The 23,468-nt window shown below is 45.3% G+C and overlaps 1 protein-coding gene across 2 annotated transcripts in view; it reads right to left on the reverse strand.

The window, feature by feature from the left end:
• Nucleotides 1-322: 322 nt before the first annotated feature.
• Nucleotides 323-23,468, reverse strand: part of Reck (reversion inducing cysteine rich protein with kazal motifs) — a 66,890-nt gene continuing 43,744 nt past the window's right edge. For both annotated transcript variants that reach the window (XM_041667888.1, XM_041667889.1), the window contains 11 exons: nucleotides 19,788-20,000; nucleotides 17,370-17,506; nucleotides 15,325-15,465; nucleotides 12,988-13,176; nucleotides 11,327-11,449; nucleotides 9,267-9,438; nucleotides 7,005-7,197; nucleotides 5,700-5,910; nucleotides 4,231-4,304; nucleotides 2,568-2,723; nucleotides 323-1,813 (listed from right to left, as the gene is read on the reverse strand). In XM_041667888.1, coding sequence (XP_041523822.1) covers nucleotides 1,595-1,813; nucleotides 2,568-2,723; nucleotides 4,231-4,304; nucleotides 5,700-5,910; nucleotides 7,005-7,197; nucleotides 9,267-9,438; nucleotides 11,327-11,449; nucleotides 12,988-13,176; nucleotides 15,325-15,465; nucleotides 17,370-17,506; nucleotides 19,788-20,000 — 1,828 coding nt within the window. In that variant the 3' untranslated portion in view covers nucleotides 323-1,594. The remainder of the gene's footprint in view (nucleotides 1,814-2,567; nucleotides 2,724-4,230; nucleotides 4,305-5,699; nucleotides 5,911-7,004; nucleotides 7,198-9,266; nucleotides 9,439-11,326; nucleotides 11,450-12,987; nucleotides 13,177-15,324; nucleotides 15,466-17,369; nucleotides 17,507-19,787; nucleotides 20,001-23,468) is intronic.

The raw sequence follows: 23,468 nt of genomic DNA on the forward strand, positions 1-23,468 counted from the left end.
AGGTTAGCTCATCATGAGTTGCTCCGTCCCCACACTTCACCCTGGAGCTGGAACATGAGGCCAATGGAACAGACCTGCCTATCTGCTTCTGTCCTGGAACGTCTGAAGCTGGAGTTTGCTCCTAATTCTACCATGGCCTGCCCTCTAGATGTGCTGGGTGTTCAATACAATTGTTCCACTCCCCCAGAGGACTTGGCTTGGGATGATGTCACTCCAGAACTTTCCACTGTACAGTAAAGACACAACTCACTTGAGGGTGAGAAACAGTTTCAATCTGAATGTCCACATTACCTGGAAATACACATGATCATATAAAATTACTTTTATTAAAATAGAGAAGCTTTCTAGCATATTGCTGAATACTATATATAGTATAATATACTATATATAGAATATATATACAATATAGTCTAGTATGTTGAAGACATTAGACAGAAATAGGCAATTGCAACAGAGGCTACATTAACATCAGCACTGAGGTCCTCTGAAAGCTTTAAGTGCCTACTTTTCAACAACATTTTGGTATAATAAGCATATTGCTGTATTTCAGAGGGTACATGTAACACTGAAAAATACTTCATGTAAAAATCTAAGTTCAGGTGCATACAAACAAGAAGTATTACATTAATAGCTTATTTCAAACTGTGAAACATTCAAAGTATCCAATTCCTTAGACAACATGCAAACATTTTAATACTTAGTCTGATATTTTAAATATACAAACCACATTCTTTATAATTCTATATAAAAAGAAAGTCAGACAGACATTTATCCATACTGTGCACACCACAAAAAGCAAATGTGTCTTCATGAACGGAAAGTATAGGGCTAACACATATGATTGTCATTTTACAAATATGGCTATTCACCTTCTTCATAATAAAATTAAGAAATCATGTACTATTTACATGAACTACTAATTATCTTACTTTTTGGCAATTATATAGCAGCAGCAGTTGGTTTAAAGTCTCTGAACTTGGTGAGTACTGACGAGTGGCTAATATAAAACTGCATGACACAAGATACTTGGATGAGTGGGGCTGCCCCCCATTCACAGGCACAAACTGGCAATGACTGAGAGGACCACCTGCAAGACAGGTACGTGAGTGCTACTTGGTTGCCTTTGCTAAGCACATTAGAGTCCTGCCTTAATTTTCCATGGAATCAGCCTGTGATCATGTCAAGGAAGCTCTCTCCCCTTCCGTACCGTCCCAGAAGTGGCTTTCCACTGAGCCCTCAGCTTCTAGACACAGAGACAAGCACAGCATAGCCTCAACCCTTACAGGACACGAAAAGGGGGCCTCCTTCCATAAAGTGACCGTCTCATTGACCAGTGACGGTAACTTTCCTTTGGAGAAGCGGACTCATCTACTGAGCAAAATGTAAACTGTAACCCAGCGGCCCACCAGCAAGAGATTTCCATTATACTGGGGGAGCCTAGTTTATCATTTCAGAATCAAGGCAAAACCCCTAACATTGGCAGATAAAAAAAAATACTGTGTAGGGCTAAGAGGTGACACGTGCTCTTGCTCGGCCACTAGCTAGCAGTCCTGACGTCTTTCACAAGGTGGGACGGCCAAGTCAAGGAAGGCAGTCAGGGACGAGTCCAGAGCAAGTACACAGTGAGGCCCAGGCTAAAGAGGAGCAGGGAGGGGCAGGGAGACCTGCTCCCAGCAGCAGAGGATGGAAGGCTTCTGGAGACCTGCACCTGGGAAATGATAAGGGCAGAGAGGGGGACATGGGACGCCAGAGTGGGGCTGTCAGAGTTGATGAGGGACTCGATTTTCTCTGCTTCCTTATTGCAGGCCTCAATCTGCAAGAGAAAGATCCTTTCACTAGAAAACCTCAGAAAAGGTCCAGTCAAGCAAATTCCATGCACATGTCATAAGGAGAGCGACCACAGAGACAGCTTTTTTTCTTTCTGCCTTTACCGTGCAGTCAGGTTAAATCCAGGCCTTAACTTACTACAACATGTAAGGGCATTAATGGAAATCAGAAACTGCATGTCCACTACCCCAGTCAGTCAACAATTTTTGGTTTTGCACAGTGCTATAGCATCCACTGCCTACCTCTAGAGACAGTGACCAGTTAGACACAGCCATAGGGATGCTTTCACTGCAGCTCTACAGCAGGGGATGGAGACAGGGTTGGGATGAGGCAGATGGAACTGCTCCCATTCACCCTTCCCATGAGTCCTCACTACCTTTACTGAAACTTGGGCCTACAGAGTGAGGTTCCAGAGAGAGAGGAAGAAGGACTTAGGGCCCTGGACACTGCCTCTGATGGATCCTCCTCTAGAGAGACCGGAGGCTTTGGCTTGGCCCATGCCAGTGTCCTACTCCTCAGGCCTTGGCTGCCTCATTTGCACAAGGGTGGGGCGGACTTAGTGTGCCTAGCCTCAGGCCCCAGAACAGACGCGGCCATAGAGGTTGCCTTGCTCTTTCCAAAGTGCTCCCGTTTCCTCACTCTCGGTCCTCTCCCAGCCCTGCTTTGGGTCCCCCCACCCTCACTGTAAGTTCACCAACTCTAGATTGACAAATGGCTGCAGAATGTGCGCCGAGCCCCACCTGCAAAGCTTTTGGAGAGTGGTCGACAGGAATAATCAGGATCACAATTTCTGATTCGATGCTCAGGTATCCAAACACATCACACTGTGGGACAGACACGTGCATGCGGATCTTCTGAAGAATCTCCAGAACTGTTACTGGCTTCTTGTTGGTGACCTAGGAGACATTTCCAGGACCTGAAGAGGAACCCTCTTGCTGCCTAGGCTACTCCGTCTGCTTCAGCTGCAGCTGGAGAGGCTCTCTGACCAGCGCTTGGCACCAAGTTCGGCTCTGCTGGTCAGAATCCTGCCACCCAGTGTCCAGTGAATGGGGTTTGGGCTGTCTACAGAGGTGTGCAGCCAAAATTAACCCCCATTAGAAGTACTCTGGTTTGAGCAGGGTCTTGCTGTATAGACCAGGCTAGCTTTAAACTCATAATCCTCTTGCCTCAGTCTTGCTAGCTCCATGGTAATCCTGTACCAGCATATGCAGCTCAGAAATGCTGTTTATTTATTTAGGCTCTTTCTGTGTTTGAAATAGGGTCCTAAGTAACTGATGACAGCCTTGAATTCTCTCTATGCTAGTGGTGGTAGCAGTGCACACCTTTAATCCCAGCACCTGGGAGGCAGAGAATCTCTGTGAGCTCGAGGCAGCCAGGACTACACGGGTAAAACCTGTCTCAAAAAAAATTTAAAAAATTACTTATTTGGTCTACAAGAGCTAGTTCCAGGACAGGCTCCAAAACCACAGAGAAACCCTGTCTCGAAAAACCAAAAAAAAAAAAAAATTACTTATTTGTAGGTATATCTTGTATGGGTCCATGTGCATGTGTGCTGGTACCACAGAGGCTGGAGCTACAGGTGGCCGTGAGCTGCCTGACGTGGGTGCTGGGAACTGAGTCTTCAGAAAGGGCAGAAGTGCTCTGCATGAGCGCTGCACCATGGAGCCATCTTATTGTTCTTCTAAGACAAAGTCTGTCATTGGCTAGGAGCTTGCCAAGGACCTGGGTCTGAATCTCAGAATGCACATGAAAATGTAAGAATTCTGCATGTGGTGGGACACGCTTACAATCTCAGCGCTGAGGAGGCAGAGACAGGAAGACCCGGGGGCCTGCTTGCCAGGCATTCTGGCTGGTGAGAGAGGTCCTGTCTCTAAACACAGGCAGAAGTGACAGAGGAAAACACCCAACTGAGCTGTCTCTCCAGTCCCATAAGCACTTCTCAAAAAGCGCCTGCTCTCAACTGGAGGGAAGCAAAGTCCTGTGGAAACAGGTCACAACAGACAGGAAGGGTCCTCTAGGTAGCGGCAAGTTTCTGCCTATTACATCACTAAAGTCTTGGCTCCCAAAAGGGTGCAACAGGGAAAGGGAAAGACAGATAGGGGAGGTAGCTCCTAGGGGGAATGGGTGCTGGGATGATGATGGGTGCAGAGACCATCTGGATTTCTACTACTGCTGGCCTCTTGGCCGTGACCATGCTCTTTGAGCTGGCAGAGACTTTTCCTAAGAAAGCGCGTGGCAGGAAGGAGCAGAGGTCAGTTACCCTGGGTGTCAACCCTTGTTCTGTTATGATCTATATGGCCTCCAGGTTCTTTATCTATGCACAGGGACAATACATTCTACTCTCCAGGATTCCTGAGTTTAGCAATGTGCTTTCAACAGTACCTGGCATATGGAGCAATTTACCTTAGCAATGGTGTCCAGTTTTACTTTGTCAAATAAAACCCGTAACATCCCAGCACACAATGGGCAACAAGCACCTGTAACAGAAATCACTTTTGTGAGTTCAGAATTAAAGCAAGGAGAATCCAAATGACTGGCCTTCATCTGTTCTTCCTGATGATTTATCTGCAGCTGTGCTCGACACCAGCCCAGGATCTTAAAGCCATCCCTCCATCCTGACACCTTCTCTGGAGGGCAATGCTCAGGGTAAGGAGGCTGAGGGCAACAGCACACCAGACCAATCTCATCTCATGCTCTGGTCCTGCTCAGAAACTTGTGCTGGGCCTTCGATGTTCTGTCTGCACAAGGGAGCTTCAGGAGTTCCGAGTGCTTGCTCACTTGAGATTTTCCAAACTACATAGCAAGGGACGAGACAGTCAGGTCTCATGCCACATTTAACAGAGTTCACCATCTCTTCACTCCATCAGGCAGTTCTGACTTGGCAGTTTGGATCTGCATGGAGCCTTATGTTCCTTCCATAGAATGTGGTTTCCAGGAGGGAATAGGCTTTGTTTGTTAACTGCTGGGTCCCTGGTGCTTAAAAGAATGTCCTGAACATAGCAGAGGCTTAGCGAATCCTTGGTGAGCTACAGAGGGGGACTTGGAAGACCCAGGGTAGCCTATGTAGGCGGGTCTGGAATGAAGGCTCTTCCACTGCCTGTCTCACTGATGAGCATAATTCACTGTCCACTGTCTACAACACTATGCTCACAGCTGTCTGTGTGAACAGAGCCTTCTGGCTGCACAATTAAGTCAACTCTCTTTGCTTCTCTCAATTACAAATGTTTGTGTTCATCAAAACACTTCCACTATCCATTCAACTACTAGTTAATTGTTCAGGTATTTTAAAATAAGTAAACCCAGCATTTAACCCAGTAATCCTAATTTTTTTTATTTAAATGCTACTTTTCCTGCTTATATATTGATGCCTGATGTAAGATTTTGATAGAAAAAAGCTGTTGTTTTCCTTTTAATTTAAAAAATAGATCCATTCATTTTATTTCATGTGAATGTTTTGCCTGCATGTATGTATGTGTGCCATGTGTGCACTTGGTGCCAGAGGAGGTCAGAAGAAGACATAGGATCCCCTAGAACTGTAGTACAGATGGCTGTGAGCCACTGTATCGGTGCTAGGATTTGAACCCAAGTCCCTCAGAGGCAGTTCTCCCCTGTGCTGTTCTGATGTCAGCAGAGCAAACACTAAGGCAGTCCATAGCTTTGGAGTTAGTTCAGAATAACTGGCATGTGGGTCTCTTTAACATTTTGTTTTTCTGGACAGGGTCTTATACTGTACCGCAGGTGCCTATATCTTCCTGTCTCAGCCCCAAGTGCTGGGATTACGACTTTTCCAGGTTTACAGGCTGCTCATGTTCTAGGGGTGGGTCAGCAAATCTTTCTGGCCCCACCCCTGCCCCCGAATACCTCCAGCTTACCAGGTGGAATGATGGGGTTGCAGCCTATAGCTGAGAGTGAAGGGCACTTCACTGCAGCGCACTCGGCCACAGCACTGTGTTCAGAGAGGACCCCGACAGCCTGGCAGGGCCCATAGTAGTCCACTGCCACACGGTCCGAGTAGGCGGCACACACACTGCTGTAGGTCTCGCCGTTGTGCCCACAGACAGGCTCGGTGGCTCTGCAGAAGGGCTGAGGAAAGACAAGTAACTCTTAGCCGGGAAACTCCTGTGAGCACGGAGTGACCTCACTGTGGTTAGGAAGTGAAAAGACACAGGTCTAAGTTGTGGGGAGCCTCTAAAGCCCTGGAGGTGGAATTCATAATGGGCTGTCTCAGGTTGGAGAGACTTTGAAACTTGGGTGCTCATTCTGAAACAGAAACAAGACAAAATATCCCCTTGCTACTCCTTCCCTCAGATTCTCTTAGTAGTCACAGAGGACTGAATAAAAAGATTGCTCTTCTCTCCTGAGTAAACTGGGAACATGGTGACCATGGGAGATGGCTGAAGGGGAGGGGAGGGAAAGGGAGGGGAACAGAGAAAAATGTAGAGCCCAATAAAATCAACTAAAAAAAAAATGGCTCTTCATGCTGGGTGTAGAAAGGGAGGGACGGTAGAGCGATGAGCAGAGCAGATGCACTCTGTACCTATTAGACCTCAGAAATACCCCAGAGCTGAGAAGACTGAGCAAGGATGAAGAGAAGGGGGCAGTCAGAGCAGATGGTGTCTGTAAGCCGGACACCAGCTCCAAGGGGAAACAGTAGCCAGACAAGCTGAAGGGGCTTTCTCTACCATGGATGGAGAGCATGTCCAGTATTAGTGGCTTGCAGGCAAGTGATGCTGGGCCCAAAGACGGGAGTCTCCCAGCAGAGGGGCCAGCAAGAACCAGGAAGGTGGTGAGGGGCTCCAAGGAGGCTGTCCTGGAAGCTAGATTTCACAAGCCTAAAAGACTGAGGTAGGCCTGTATGAAACAAGTCTTAGAGATTTGCATCCCAATTCAACACAGCGGGAGGTAGAAGATGGGAAATAGGAAGTGGGGGCACAAGTGGGGAGATCACTTTTCTTCCTGATTTGTTTTCTATGGCAGCCCACAAAACTGTGAACAAATGAATGGCAGTGACCAAACCGGGTGCGAAGCCTTAGTCTTTCCCTAGGAGTGACTTGAAGCCAGGGTCCACTTGCTTCTGTCCTCCTCCGCAGAGCCACACAACTCCCTTCTCAGCAGAGGACGGCACTCTGTGGTCTGGAAAGGGCATGGCATACGTGGTTTGGCAGCGGCTGACATACCTGGCAGGGGCCTCTGTAAGAGAGGCTCTTTCCTCTTTGGTACAGCGTGCAGAGATTGCTGTGCTCCACGTGCTCCGTGTCACATACAGGATCTCGGATCTGCTCACAGGTGAGCTGTCTGTGCACACACTCATACTGGCTACAGCCAAATGTATCAAAGGTCGTCAGGCAAACTTGCGGTTTTGGCACACATCTGAAAAACGATGAAAGCCAGCTGGTGAAGAGAAGCATGGAGGATTGTGGTGGGGGCAACAGAGTCCTGGATGTGGGTGGCACAGGAAGCCAGGGAGAGAGACAGGGTCAATGGAGTGTATGAAAAGGGCAGTCAGACTAGAACATGGCAGACACACTGCTCAGAGGGAACAAATGGGAACACACAGAGAAGGTGTTCTAACTGGAGCCTGGTGGGTAAGGAGGAAACAAGCAGGCTATGCTGACGGAACAGCCACAGCCAGGATGTGGAGTGGGGGAGGGGTATGTGGGGTGATGGTGGGGTGGTAAAATAGAGGGTAAAAGCTGGGGATGTGAGTTCAACAGTGGGTGGGGTCCAGCACTGAGGTCATAGTCAGTAACAACAGATCACTTCCAGATGCTTCAGTTCTTTAGGCAAGGTCTCCTGAAACTTCCTATACTTACCAGGCTGACCTTGAACTCACAAAGATCTGCCTGCCTTCTGAATGTGGGTTTAGAGGAGTATGACACCACACTTGGCGAGGTACCTAAATTTTAGCTTGATTAGCAGGAGTCTATCTTAAGAAAGGCTTCACGTTTCATACTAAAAATTCAGGCTCCTGTGCCTCCTGGATAGGAGGATTGATGCTGGGTGCTTCTGCACTGAGAGGGTACCACAGAAGCAAGTCCTTTCTAGAATGGCACCTGACAACAAAGGTATGAGAGCCAAGGGGATTGGAGAACACTTGGTAATCTAGAGAGAGAAAAACTGATCAAGTTGAGTATATAGAAACAGAGGGCTGGGGCTGATGCGGGTGCTCGGAGGCAGAAGCACATGCTGTACAAGCCTGATGGCCTGGCCTTGACCCCAGAGCCCACACGAAAGACAGCTGTGGCAGCCACACCTGCAGGCCCAGCCCTCCTACAGACACATGGGAGGTGTGGCAGAGCGCGCGCGCGCGCGCGCGCGCGCGCGCGCACACACACACACACACACACACACACACCTGCAGGCCCAGCCCTCCTACAGACTCATGGGAGGCAGAAACAGGAGGCCTTCCCAGAGCACCTGAAGTACACAATATAGTCGCAGAAGCAATGAGAGACCTCATCTCAAACAAGATAGAATAAAAACCAACTCCTGAAAGTCTCCTGTGGCATGCATGTCCACACTCACAAGCACACATATACACATATCATACATATATACCATACACACACCAAGAACTTTCTTACAGAAATAAGAGGATCACAGGAAAAATCTGAGAATCTGGAGGGCAAATTTAAGTGAAATGACCAAAGTAGTGACAGTCTGTCTTGATTCATGCTGTGTCCCAATGTTTAGAGAAATGTGTGGTGTTTCAGTAGATAGCTGAGGGAACATACACTTGTCTTTAAAAAAACCCAAACCAAAATTATTGCTTTAAACAGAGAGCACAAACCAGTGGACAAAAAGAAAAGGTGTGATGGCATTGTGCAAATAAGCTTCCTCTCCACACCCCAGGTCCCACACCGGCTCCCTTTCCTAGAGGCAGCCATTCTCAGCTATGCCTTCCTTTTTCTTCAGAGATATTTCACACAGGTAAGAACCTTTGCAGACAGTGATCCAAAGGGAAGGGGGAATGTGTTTTTTCCTTTTCCTTCTTCCTTCCTTCCTTCCTTCCTTCCTTCCTTCCTTCCTTTTCGTTTTTGATGCTGGGAACTGAACTCAGAGTCTTACTCGTGCTAGGAAAGGGCTCTTCCACTCAGTTACATTCTGAGCCCAATCTGTGCATTGAAAACTGGCTCAGAGGCTGAAGAGCTGGTTAGAGACACCTCTTCAGAGGAACCTTCCAATTCCCAGCACCCACATGGCAACCCACAAGAGCCTGTAATTCCAGTTCCAGACCTGAAGCCCTCCTCTGGCCTCTGAGGGCACTGCATACACATGATACATAGATCTCTCCAGCTTCAGTGCCCCAAGTGCTGGGACTACACACGTGAGCCAGACTGCTTCATTCCCTTTTGCATTCTCATTGTGTGGGGCATGAACAGCAGAGACTTGAGAAGCACTAGTCTTTGGCTGAAGAAAAGCAGTAGCATTTAACTTACCTTTGGCTTTTTGGGCAGGGGTTAGGATTACAGGGATCCTTGGAGACACAAGGTCCAAACTCAAACTGATGGTCTTGGAGACCCACACAGCGGGCGATGCAGGCACTGGGGTAAGTGCGTCCATTCTGTGCACACACTGGGACAAACTGATCGTCACAGTTACAGGGAAGACCTGAAGGGAGGGAACAGACTCAAATGAGCACACACATCCCTTTCTATATGTCTTGATGAAGGCAAAGCACTAACAAATCATGTTAAAATGGAATTGTACATAAACTCAGGAAAAAACAAAAGCAAAACAAGACAAATCTCTCCCACAATCCTTGAACCCTGAAATAGTTTTTTTTTTTTTTAACAGGGTCTCACCATGTGGACCAGGTTGGCCTCAAACTCAGAGATCCACCTGTCACAGCCTCTCCAGTGCTGGGGTTTAAGGTGTGTGCCACCATATCTGGTTCTGATAGAGACTTTAAAGAGAGTTAAGTTCTATATTTATTACAGATAGTTATTTCTCTGCAAGATGGCATTGCTTTTGTCCTTTTCACTGCTACTTAATGGTTGTCTCCAACACTGACCCAGGCAGAGAGGTGGGTGTCTCCAACACTGACCCAGGCAGAGAGATGGGTGTCTCCAACACTGACCCAGGCTGAGAGATGGGTGTCTCCAACACTGACCCAGGCAGAGAGATGGGTGTCTCCGACACTGACCCAGGCAGAGAGATGGGTGTCTCCGACACTGACCCAGGCAGAGAGAAGGGTGTCTCCGACACTGACCCAGGCAGAGAGAAGGGTGTCTCCGACACTGACCCAGGCAGAGAGAAGGGTGTCTCCGACACTGACCCAGGCAGAGAGATGGGTGTCTCCAACACTGACCCAGGCAGAGAGGCTATAGGCAGAAATGATAAGGTTCATTTTCCTGATCTGCCACTTTCCTGATCATACTTGGAAATCAAGTAACTGAAGTCTAGCTTGGGAATTTCCTGAATGTTAAAAGATAATACCAAAATAATACAAAATTTTATGACTGCCTCTTTCCAAGTCATGTTTAGACTGGGACACTAAGTCACAAAAATCTCTGGTAGTTTTGGGCTAGTGGAATCCCTTAGACTCTGCCAGTTAAACTGGCATTGTTTGAGTTACTGCAGAATGGCAGGGACCATGGGAAACATGGGTCCTTGCAGAAACACTTTTAGATGTTATTTATAATAAATAGTAAATTACTTCCAAGACTTGAGTCCACTCCTTAATCCCCACATCCTACTGTGGCTTCTCCAGACAGAATGAACAGCAGACAAGGAGCATCTGAGAGGCAACAGCTGCGGGAGCAAGGCGCTTATGCTTACGGGGCTCAGGGAAGCAGGGGGTGGGGCACACTGCATGTCTACTTCTGTTGTTGCCCTCACCATTCTGCAGGGCTTTTTCCTTTTTATTTCTGATGGGCTGGCACAAGGCTAGTAAATCCTCTTCTTGTCTTTCTTCCCCACAGTGTTCTATCAACCTCAGAGAAGGAAACGAGCTGCCACTGCACTGGTGAGAATGGGGACAAGCAGAGCTACCTAATACCAATGTCATTTTACTGGGAACCAAAGGTATGCCAGTTCTTGGAAAGGCAGACACCAGGAGACTAGAGAACAGTGCTGCTACCACTGCAGAGGCAGCTTCAGAGGAGAAAAGGTCCACCAGAGCGCCAGGTTTGCATCTGTAGGTGCTGGTGTCAGCACAACACCATATTCTCAAGTACTGTAAAGTCGAGAAAGCAGTGCCGGGTATTGTTTGTGGGAACCTATGCAAACAGTGTATGAGGAAGGCTGGAGAGAACCCGATGAGAAACAAACTTAGAAAGTACACGGACACCTTAGACTGCCTCAATAGGGCTGCATATGGGCTCCTTTATAAACGGGGGGAAGCAGAGAGTCAGAGAGGATGGTGTATTGTACTCAGATTTAATACTGATATTACTATGTACATTTGCAGTTAGGGCAATTCTTGCAATGCCTAGAAGAAAGATGAGTGCAAGGAATGATGGCCCCTGGAGGACGGGCTCTGGATGCCCATGGCTACCTGTGAAGGTGCTACGGTCATCATCTGAACTGTGCTCACTGAGGCACGGACGGCCAAAACACACTAAATTGCCAGCAAAACAAGAACAGATGTTGCAGTCAATATTGAAGGATGCTCCATGACCTGAAAGAAAGAAAACACCGATCATATTATATACCAAGAAACAGACTACAGGAATGTGAGATGGCTCTGTGGATAGAGAAGCTTGCTGACAAGCCTGAAGACAATCCCCAGGACCTATGGTGGAGTAGAGAACCAATTCCCCCAGGTTGTTCTCTGACGTCCACAGATAGTCTGTGGCACGGGCACACATACACAGACATACACACAGACACATACACTAAAAAACAACATAAATTTGTTTCAAACTTTAAAAAATCTTAAATCTATTATATGCATGGATGCACGTGTGTGTCACAGTATGGATGTGCATGTCAGAGCACAAATTTTCAGAGTTGGTTCCTGCCTCCCAGCACTGGATTACACGTCTGCCACCATGCCCAGCATTTTTACATGGGTTACAGGGAAATCAAGTTTAAGTTGTCTCAAAGTGCTTTGCCGAATGAACCATCCCCCAAGTACCTCAAAAAGTTTTAGATCAATTCTTAAAGATGACTTCTTCTTATGAATACATAAACTAGGGACTTAAATCTAAGATATTTATTTTGAGACAAGGTCTCATTGTGTAGCCCTGGCTGTCCTGGAGCTTGCTATGTAGACCAGGCTGGCCTCAAACTCACATAGATCTCACAACTAAAAAGCAGCAGTATATTCTTAAAAACTATCTTTATGGTCTGCAGATTGTCCCTTCCCAATCCAAGTTTCCCTATATATATCAGGTTGGCCTGGAGTTCACTCTGCCACCTAGGGTGGCCTGACTCAGAGCAATCATCTCAGTCTCTCAAGTACTGGGATTGTAGGCATGAGCCCCAGTGTCTAGCAGGGCAACTGTATGAGCATCAGCTGTCAAGTAGGGGTAGCAATGCTAGCAATAACTACATAAAGAGGAACTCAGCTAATTAAGAGATAATGTGGGTCAAGACTTGGCATTGTGCAACCTGCTTAGGAGTTTAAAAAAATGCTGGGCGATGGTGGCGCACACCTTTAATCCCAGCACTCGGGAGGCAGAGGCAGGAGGATCTCTATGAGTTTGAGGCCAGCCTGGTCTACAAGAGCTAGTTCCAGGACAGCCACAGCTACAGAGAGAAACCCTGTCTCGAAAAACAAAACAAAACAAAAAAGACGTGGCATTATGCTTGGCACACAGTCAAAGTTCACTGAGATTAACCAGCAGGCTCTTCTTGGGAGAACTTCTTTAGAAGTCCTAGTCCTTGCTGGTTGTGGTGGTGCCTGCCTGGAATCGCATCACTCAGGAGACAGAGGTCAGAGAATTATTGTAGGTTCAAAGTCAATCTAGGCTATGTGGTGAGCTCCAGGCTAATCTAGGTTAGATAATAAGATCCTGTTTCAAATAAAATACCCTCCCACCCCTCTGCCCCCCCCCACAGAGTGTTCTGTACAATTTGAAAAGTCCTGTCCTGGAATATATGATGCATAGATTGTTCTCTTTAGCAAAAACTAATCTAATATTCTTTGTGCAAAGTGAAGATAACCAGTCTCTGACTGTAGTAAGACCAAATATGAGTATGCTTAAGACTCACTTTTTCTTTTTCCTCCAACAATACAAGACTTCTGGAGATCGATACAGTGCATCTCCATACAGTTTTCCAAGAGGCCACTTTGTCCACAGGAACAGATCTTGTAACAACCAACTTCCCCTGCAGAGGACGGCACCTGGATCAGTGTCCCCTGACGGACAATGAAGTCAGAAGCTTCTCCCAATTTGCAACCTGTATAAAAATATAGACAAAACCAAAACTGAGCTGACAGTGTTGCTCTATGACAATGCTTCATATCATACACACTAGAAGTCTTCTAGGTGTGTGTATCTCCTAAAGACTGTAAGATCAGGTTACAGAGCTAGAGAGATGGCTCATCAGTTAAGAGCACTAGCTGCTCTGTCAGGGGACCCAGGATCAATTTCCAGCACCCACATGGTGGCTCACAACCATTTTAACTCCAGTTGACCCAACACCCTCTTATGGCCTCTCTGGGCACTGAGTTCTCATGGTCCACATACATAGATGCAGATAAAATACTCCAACATATAAAAATGAATAATTTTGAAAGATTACGTTTATAGAACTTTTACCAAATTAAGGAACTGCTTTTGTTCACTGACAAAAAAAATAAATCATCTCAAATAAAATTCTATGTTCTATGGGTGATTAAGGACTTGTACTCCGAAGTTAACTACAGTTTAGTACAAAAAACATTAGGAAGCTACATAGCTTTGGCCAAGCATAGTAGTACATACCTGCTCCCAGAACTAGGAAGGCTGAGGCAGAAGAATGGCTTGGGCTACTATGTAGTGAGATCTTATCAAAAAATAAACAAATAAGCAAACAACAAAAACATGGCTTTTTACTTCTTTGGGTCAAACATATTTGAAAAATGATAAAATGTTTTAAATTAAGTATATAAACTGACTATTTCTTAGAGTACTTTTGACCAGGACAATTTTTAGTGATGGAACACAAATATACAACTATAAATTCAAAGAATAATTGAGTATTTAGATGGGCTTAAGGAAAACCCATTTTCTAGATAATGCATTTTTAATTTATCATAAAATGGACTTTCTGAGATTAACAAACAATTTGGAACTCTGGCATGTCATATAATACAGAACAGAGACACTGCCATTGTCACTATGTCCATCTTCTAGGTAAAGAAGACACTGGCTAAGCTCTAACAGGTTTAGAACACCCACCCTCTCCTTTCAGCTAGACTCATGAGTCTTAGTAATTGGCACACTATCGTGTTATTCAAGCAGATGTCATTTAGACACCACACTTAGTTCATTTTTTGCTCCTTTTAACTTCTAAGATTTTAAAATGTTGATTCTAACATGATAAACATCTTCAACACAGAAATAGATAAGAAAGAATCACAACATTACTACAACTAAATTTGGAACAAGTGACAGAGGTAAAGACTATCAAAATTCTATGAACTATATTTTTCAGGGGCTAAATATGTGACTCAGTGGTCAAGCACATCCCTTGTAGTGTGCAATATGTAATACGTAACAAAACAATTACTTGTCTGCATTTCTTATGATTTTGTTTGTTTTGTTGTTGTTTTTATTTTTTGAGACAAGGTCTCATTATGTAGCCCTAGCTGTCCTGGAACTCACTCTGTAGACCAGGCTGTCCTAGAACTCACAGATCTACCTGCCTCTGCCTCCTGAGTGCTGGGATTAAAGGCTGCACCACCACAGCCAGCTGTTTGTATGCATTTCAACATAACATTAATCTTTTTGTTTTTATTGAAATAGGCTCTCATGTTGCTCAGGCAGACCTCAAATCCCTTCTGCAGCTGGGGGTAACCTTGAACTCTGGAAACTTTAGCATCTACCTCCCAAGCACTGGGATTATAGGAATGCACGTGCACACCAAGACTGATCTGTTTTTGTGGCGCTGGGGAATGAGTTTCCAAGGCTTTGCACATTAGGCAAACAACTCTCCTGCAGAGCTCCAGTCACGGACACGTAAGCCTTTACAGAGAAGTCAGTGTCACAGTGAGTACAGTATTCCTCCATGTGCTGCAGAGAAGAAAAGAACTCCGGGAACAATGGGTAGTCTGTTTTTCAAAAACTTCTGGCATGGATGAGAAGGTACAAAGTACTGGCTCAAGCTTCTCTTTTCTTCTGTAGTCGAGACCCTATAACCTGCATCGACAGCATCAGCTTACAATTGAAACGACAACTTCTATGTGTCTTTGTTTGAATAAAAGCATTTTTCATGGGAAATGCTTAAACATTACAGGAAAATACAGAAAAAGTCCCTGTAACCTGGGTGTAATGACAACTCTAATAAGAAAATACCAGCAGCATATCCCATGCCCACCCCACTCCTATAGCCTCCATCCCTTACCTTGAACACAAGAATACGGAAGGCATAGATCTCCAGATGGACACCCTTTTCGGTTCACTTCACAGAGCTCATTGGCTGGGCAAGGATTTGGGTTACAGGGATGAGTCACTTCTTCTATGATGTTACCTAAAGCACTTGGCCCTGAAAAACCCCAAACAGATCAGTGGACGAATCTAAAAGAATAAACACCAAGTCTCCGTGTTATCTGGCTTCCTTGTGGCTGAATAAATGGAGGGCTCCCAGGCACAGAGCAAGGCCTGATTTTGACAAGCTCTAACTAAACCCTGGATTTCCTCATCATTCATCAGTTTATCACAACACAGCCAACCACTTATTTATTAGCGGGACACCTACAATACACTAGATAGTAGTGGACAAAACAGAGATGCTAACATGGGCTAATATCTGGAAGAGAATAAGGTAACTCATGTAACTTAAGTGGTAAGCAATTCAGAGATGAGACATATTTGGGATATGGCAATCAAGCATGTATTTATGTGTAAGAGGGATACTTTTGCACTGTGAAGGACACCAAATGATAATTACATCATCACGAACCCCAGAACATAACTCTATTTACCTTCTGAAACCCTGTGAAGGAAGAGAAACACTCAAGCGCTTGTGATTTAAAGAGTGCTGCTGTTCAAACTAGAGCACCCTTTGCTTCCCTCCTGATGAATCAGCCTCCTCTGCAGACCCCACTGCTCTAAGCCGCTAGGGCTTTGCTTCCTTGATGCTCAGCCCCACTCAGATTCAGCAGAACTGTGGGCGTGGTTCACCGGCCCCACCACTTTGTACAGGTTTCCGGGGAACTTCCTAGACCACAAGGAGTTCCCACCTAGCATGCTCTTTTTTCAGTACTGGTCACAAAAGTTAGGGGACATGGTCTTTTTATCTTGAGAGAACCTAACAGATACTGCCGGCTAAAAATTCGCCACCCTCTCTTCTCTTTTGTTAATAGATTCTTATTTTATTTTTATTCAGGGTGCTTATGGGTCCAAAGCTAAAAAAGATCACCCATCTGAGTTTTTCATACAATTACAGGTGTTCCCTGAGGTTAAGAAGTTGTTTCTCATCTTTCTTCCCATTTATCAACTACAGTAAGCTGGGTAAAACGCCAGTAGCCATGGTGTGACTGTAAAGCCCATGAAGTAAATCTGAGCAGAGCGAAGAAGGGCTAAAGGCCTGATTCCTGGTGTTAACGCCACCAGAAACATCTTGGACTGCTCGCTCTGGGCTTTCTGTGCTTCTATCTGTTATGTTACCAGCAGCTGGGCTTAATCATAAGGGGGAAAGGCAGTAAGCAGGCTTCTTGTTGGCCAGCCAGCTTACGGCACTGCTGCCCCCTGGTGGCAGTCCGAACACTAATTTATCCCGCTGCTCCCACTGCTGTCTAGGAGCTCCTGGAATCCCTCCATGAGGGACCAGGCTCTCTGGCAGAAGCATCAGGCAGGAAGAAGCTCAAGTAGTGAGGCAAGCTCTGCTTCCTGTAGGAACTCAGCGGGCTCAGCTCCTGATGACAAAAGCTGACAGCTTCCTAGGGGAAGTTTCATGTTCTGGTGACATCATGGTCTTTAGAACTCTTGACTGGTAAAAAGTTCATACTTCCTCCGAAAGATAAAATACAACTTCTGCTTATAAATTTTAAGATGACAGTGCTAACTTGACAGGATCTAATCACCTAGGAGACAAACCTCTGGACTCCTGAGAGAGAGAGAGATTAGACCCACCCTATCGGACAGCCCCATGCCATGAGCTGGGGCCCTGGACTGAAGAAGGGAAGTGAGCTAAGCACCACCTCTCTGCTTCCCAATCAGATCTCCTGCCTCATACCCCTGCCACCATGCTGCCCCCGTATCCTCAGACTGTGAGCCAGATACACCCTCTTCCTTTAAAATGCTTTGGATGAGTATTTCTGCCACAGCAACAAGAGAAGTACCTAACAGGGCTGGCAGCACCACACACAGGGTCTCATCCAAGGCAAAGGGCAAGGGCAGGGTGAGAGAAGTCCCTGGGCTGTAAGAGCAGCTGCACACACTACTTACTGAGGTATGTATCCAGAGGGATGCAGTTCTCCAGGTCATCTGCAGGGGACAGAAACTCACAGATACTTTCAGCCGTGTGGTCTTCAGGGAATTTGTTCTGGTCTCCACATTTCTTGAGAATCTCTACACAATCTGATCTTAAAAGAAAAACGCATGTGCATTGTGGGTTCACAGCGCTGCCTCCTGCCTCTGGTCAGACTGTTTCTGAAACTTCTCCGGAGGAGTTTTCCTTTAGCAAGCCCTCCCAGCTGGTTAGGAGTGAGGATGGTGAACTTCCAGCTGCACAGCAAGTTCAAAGCTAACTTCCTGTAATCTGAGATCAAAGGCCTTGTTCAAAAATTAGTTACTGCTCCAAGAATGGTATAGCTTTTCCCACCTTTAAGAGGAAACCGAGCTAGACTAGCGTGCTTCAAAGACGGCCCTAGTCTCGGGCCCTGTCAGCTGCTTCTGCTCCCTTCACTCGAACACCTTCTAGTCACCAACATCAAGGTGCTCGGCTTTAACAACCGGCTTTAAAACTCTTCTTAGTCTAGGGGGTAGAAAGATGGTTCCACAGTCAAGAGTACTTGTCGCTCTTACAGAGGACAGACGTTCAGTTCCTGGTGCCTACATGGTGGTTCAAAACCATCTGCAATCCCAGTTCTAGGGGATCCCATGTCTTCTTCTGATGTATGTTTCTAGAGGTATACAGTTCTGTGAGCACCTGACATGCATGTGGTGCATATACATATATGTAGGCAAAATATTCACACACATTAAATAAATAACCCTTTACTATTTTCCTTTAGTCTTAAGTAAGGGTCTGGTCCCCTGGTGGAAGGTTTTCTAAGAGTACCTACTTCTGCCTGGGCCTTTGACTTCTCAGAGTTACACCTCAGCCTTTCCCTTACTCCGCTCATTCGCAAGTCACGTCAGAAAACTGATCAGGAGCCAGGCATGATAGCTCAGGTCTGTACTCTCAGAGCGCAGGAGGCCGAGGCAAGGGATTGCCATGAGTCCAAGGCCAGCCTGGACTACAGAGTGACACAGTAAGACTCCAAAATCAAAACTAAACCAAATAAGAAAAAACAAGTGATGTGGACCCTGTTAATCTGAACTGTCTAGAAAACAGACGCTCAGAGAGCAGCTGAGGTCATCGTGTAGTTAGTGCGCTGGTTTCCCCACCGGGCAGCTGTCATCTTGGCTGTGCTGAGATTTCCAAACGATTTACCAGGACCAGGACCTAATGCTACTCACTAACCCTCTCACTCATCGAGCATTTACAGGATAGCTACTGTGTGCCAGGATAATAATAATATACAGTAGGAGCTGCAAAGGACTGGAGTGGCATTTCATTTGTACTTTAATAAATAAAGCTTGCCTGAGGATCAGAAAAGTAAAACAGCCCCACTGGCCAGACTTACAGACCAGGATATGGTAACACACACCTTTAATCCCAGCAGCCATACTAGTTTGCCATAGAAACCAGACGGTGCATGCCTTTAATCCCAGCCCTAGAGAGGAATATAAAGTGGGAGGAGACAGCTCATAGACACAGTCTCATTCTGAGATTCCTGGAGGCAGGATCACATTTCGGACTGAGGCATAGGTAAGAGCAGTGGGTGGCTGATTTGCCTTTCTGACCTTCAGGCTGAAACCCCAATTTCTGTCTCTAGGTTTTTTATTAATCATGCTACAAAGGAGAAAGAGCAAAGAGGAAAAAAGACAATGGCCCAGAAAGTAAATTCCTATGACAAACAGACAAGAACACAATTAAAACTATAGAGAGCCTGAGATAGCTGAGTGGGTAGAGGGGCTGTGCACCAAGCCTGAAGAACAACTTGAGCTTGATCCCTGGAAGCTACCACACTCTCACCCAGGTATCTTATTCTTTCAGAGTCTCCCTCACTCTCTAATGTAAAAGTGCTTTAAAAAGTATAAATACGGGGCCAGCAAGATGGCTTGCCATAAAGGTGCCTGCTGTGAAGGCTGAATTCAATCCCTGGGACCCTCGAATTGTCCTCTGATGTCCGTACACTCTGTGACAGGTATACAAATGAACACATACCAAATAAATAAATATAGTAAAGATGTAAAGCATAAAGCATAACTGTGCACCGAAGGTATTTAGAAACTGTTTCTTAAGCTCACTTCCATAATAAAGTACACATGGAGTTCTATGGGAATTTGCACTAAGGATAAGTTAGTATCAGCCAATGGAATGTGGGAAGGCACCATAGGAATGTCTGGTATTTGACAGGAGCCAAGAAGGAGCCTCAGGCTAGAAGGTAGGGGAGCATATTTCAAGCAGAGCAGAGTGTGAAAGCATTGCCCTGGGGGAGAGGCAGAGGCACAGAGGAGAAAGTTCTAAAGAGAGGCTCTGCCAGAGATCAGGGAGGTTGGAGCCCACACCACGTCATCAGAGAAAGACCCACTTACTTGCAGATAATGCTTCCTCGGGATTTACTATGGCAAGGCTTAATCTGCAGCGAACACGCGATGGCTTTCCACATTTCTGGCAGGCACTTTTTGATGTCGAGAACAGGGATGCTGATGAAGGGCATCTTTATGCTGCCTTTCTCCCACAGCTTCATGTCATTCATGGCTCCCTGGTCAGACTGAGCATTGCAGCTCCTGAAAAGTTCTGTTGGCCTGAGAAAGGAATTCAGAAGGAACTGAGACAAATTATTTCCTAGATAGAAGCAATGAATAAAATCTTCATACATTCACACATTAAGAAAAATTGATTTTCTTAAAGAGAGAGTGCATGAAATTAATCATAGGCTTCTGGCCGCAAGCACCTGAAGCTCAACGTGGCATCAAGTCACCGACTGCATATTTTAATTTAACTTGGGTTCTTAGGAAGCGGTTTAAAACTTCAAGGTGCTTTAGAAAGGACTAACATTCCCAGACCATCTCATTTTATTTCACAAAATAAATGAGTCTATGTCTTTAAAACTGAGGTATAATAAAAAAACAAAATACACATATTATAAATGCAATGTGACTTGCCAAATGTATAGCTGCTCCTAGAAAGGCATGTGAACTTGTACTGGAATATTTGTACCACAGCAGACAGTTCCCTGTGTGCCCTGCCAAATCAGCCCATGGTTCACACTCCTCATACAAAGAACATCACAATTACTTTAGCCTGTTTTAGAATTTCATATAAGCGAACTCATACTCTATTTGAGGGGCCTGGAACAGTCATCAAACCATAATCTTTTTGACCCATCTTGTTGTTTATACAAGTATTTTATTCCTTTTTATTGTTAGCTATGATCTATTAATAAATGTTAATTTTTTTTAGATTTTATTTATTAAGTATACAGTGTTCCGCCAGAAGAGGGTACCAGATCCCATTATAGATGGTTGTGAACCACCATGTTGTTGCTGGGGATTGAACTCAGGACCTCTGGAATAGCAGCCAGTGCTCTTAACCTCTGAGCCATCTCTCCAGCCCCAATAAATGTTACTTTGTGTGAAATGCTTTTTTCTGGCCCTTTTAAAAAGTTGAGGGCTGCACTCTAACACCTACCTCATCTATGACCTACTGGAGCATGTGAAGGGTACCAACAGGATCTCATGACTGGGGCCGTGGGATAGCCAAGAGGGGTTTCAGAGAGGCTCCGGTGATGATGGTGTACCAGACACCAAAGGCCTTGAGCCAGACCAGTGACTCAGAAATTTGCAAGTAAAGCAGATAGGACTAAAGGGTCTACTGAACACCCCACAGTGGCTCCCAAGTAAAGCAGAGAGGACTAAAGGGTCTACTGAACACCCCACAGTGGCTCCCAAGTAAAGCAGAGAGGACTAAAGGGTCTACTGAACACCCCACAGTGGCTCCCAAGTAAAGCAGAGAGGACTAAAGGGTCTACTCTCAACGCCACTAAGACAAATGGAGAGGCAGGAAAGATGGAGGAACAAAACAAGTATTTTTGTTTGTTTGTTTGGTTTGGTTTTAAATTGGGAAATTCCCAAAGAATCAATAAAGAAATTATGTTTAAAATAAAGCAGAGAGCTGGAGAGATGGCTCAGTGATGTGAGAACTGGCTGCTCTTGCAGAGAACCCAGGCTCAGTTCCCAGCATCCATGGAGTGGCTCAAACCATCTTTAACTTTAGTTCCAGGCTAATCCCAGCACTCGGGAGGCAAAGGCAGGCGGATCTCTGTGAGTTCGAGACCAGCCTGGTCTACAAGAGCTAGTTCCAGGACAGGCTCCAAAACCACAGAGAAACCCTGTCTTGAAAAACCAAAAAAAAACCAAAAAAAACAAAAAAAAAAACTTTAGTTCCAGGAGCTCTGATGCCCTCTTCTGGCCTACCTGCGGGCTCTGCATGTATGTGGTACTCAGATACAGGCAGGCAAAACACTCATACACATAAAAAAAAATCTGAAAAAAAAGTTGAAACTGATAAAAGGGGTCTTCATGCATTACAGGCATGTCCTTTTTCAGACACGTGTCGCATAAATACTTTCTGCTAGGTTCTGGTTTTTTCTCTTTAGTGTCTGGTAGTACCTTTTGATGAGGAAAAAAATTAATTAAATTAATATAAAATACTACTTTAAAGCCAGCCATGATGGTGCATTCCTGTAATTCTCATATTTGGAGGGAGAGGCAAGAGGATGAGGAGTTCAAGTCCAGACTCAGATGTATAGCTAGTTTGAGGCCAGCCTGGGCTACATGAGACCTTGTTTCAAACAAATAAAAGAACAACAAAAACTTGCTGGAGTTTAATCATATGTATTATAATGTATAGGTTGAGAATCTAGTTCAATGTTTGAAGACTGTACCCAGCTATGTGACTAAAACCCTACACAAGTTGGGTGTGGTGGATGGTTTGTGTCTCTAATCCCAACACTGAGGATCAGAGACAGGTGATCTCTGTGAGTTTGAAGCCAATCTGGTCTATATATGGAGTTCCAGAATAACCAGGGTTACGCACTGAGTTCCTGTCTCAAAAACAAACACCCCCCCCCCAAAAGCAAGAACTGTGTACAATACAGAACATTTCTACCACGCTGATGTTCGCTGATGCCCCCGGTTTTCTGGTCCTTATCCCCACAGACTACTTTTTCTTATTCTTAGACTTCATGTGTCGGAAAGCACAGAGACTATTGGGCTTCCTCTGCTGGATGTAAGCCCATTCATATTTGAGTGTCTTAGGAGTTTGCTGTCTTTCTGTAAGCCACTCCACTTTTGGACTATTGTCATTTTTTTTCATCCCCCTGAGGATGTTTTGGAATCCTCTCCCAGAATGGGAGATTACAGATAATGCTGGCACAGAGACTTTCCTGGACATATGCCTTCATGTCTCCTGGGTGAATAAACACTTCAGAACAGAGCTGACAGGCCACAGATTTAACCCAGCAGGAAAGAGTGAGAACCCACACACTCTGCACACCCGCCAGTCTTTTAGTCTAGCCATTCTAATGGGTCTGAGGAAGTATTCACAGACGTTCTAATTCATATTTCTTAGGACTAACTTCTTCATATATATTCTTTTTTAAAAAGCACTTTTAACTGTTATGATGTTTTGAAATATGTATATATTGTGGAGTGGCTATATCAAACTAATACATACTAACACAAATACTTTGTCCTGTTTTTGTGGAAAACATATCAAATCTATTCCCTTAGCAATTCCACACATGTGGCGTACTTATTAACTGGAATCATCGTCCCTTTTTTCAAGACAGAAGCTCACTATGTAGCTCTATCTGTCCTTGACTTCACTATGTAGACCAGGCTGGTGCAATCACCATCCGCTCAGTGAGTCACTTGTTTAATTTAAAGAGATTACTTATAGAACAATTCAAATCAGAGTATCCTGAGATATCAAGGATAGTAAGAGGAGGAAAGGGGGCCAAGATCAGAGCCTGGAACATATCTCAGTGACTGAAGAGAACAGAAAAGAGCGTCCAGAGCACAGAAATGATCTGTTCTGCAGTTTCCACCAGTGCAGAGAGGAAAAGGAACAGAAGGCCCTAAACAGTCTCAGGGCATCTTTAGGTTAGAAGAGATTTTGCAATCATATTTCCTTTCTAGGGGCCACACTAAAGGGACAGAGCATTTCAAGAAAAGAAATACAGCTTTTGCCAGATGGTGGTGGTGCACACC

Source organism: Microtus oregoni, unplaced genomic scaffold (assembly GCF_018167655.1).
Source record: "Microtus oregoni isolate MIOR12 unplaced genomic scaffold, Mior012 000017F_ref0000208, whole genome shotgun sequence".
NCBI lineage: Eukaryota > Metazoa > Chordata > Mammalia > Rodentia > Cricetidae > Microtus > Microtus oregoni.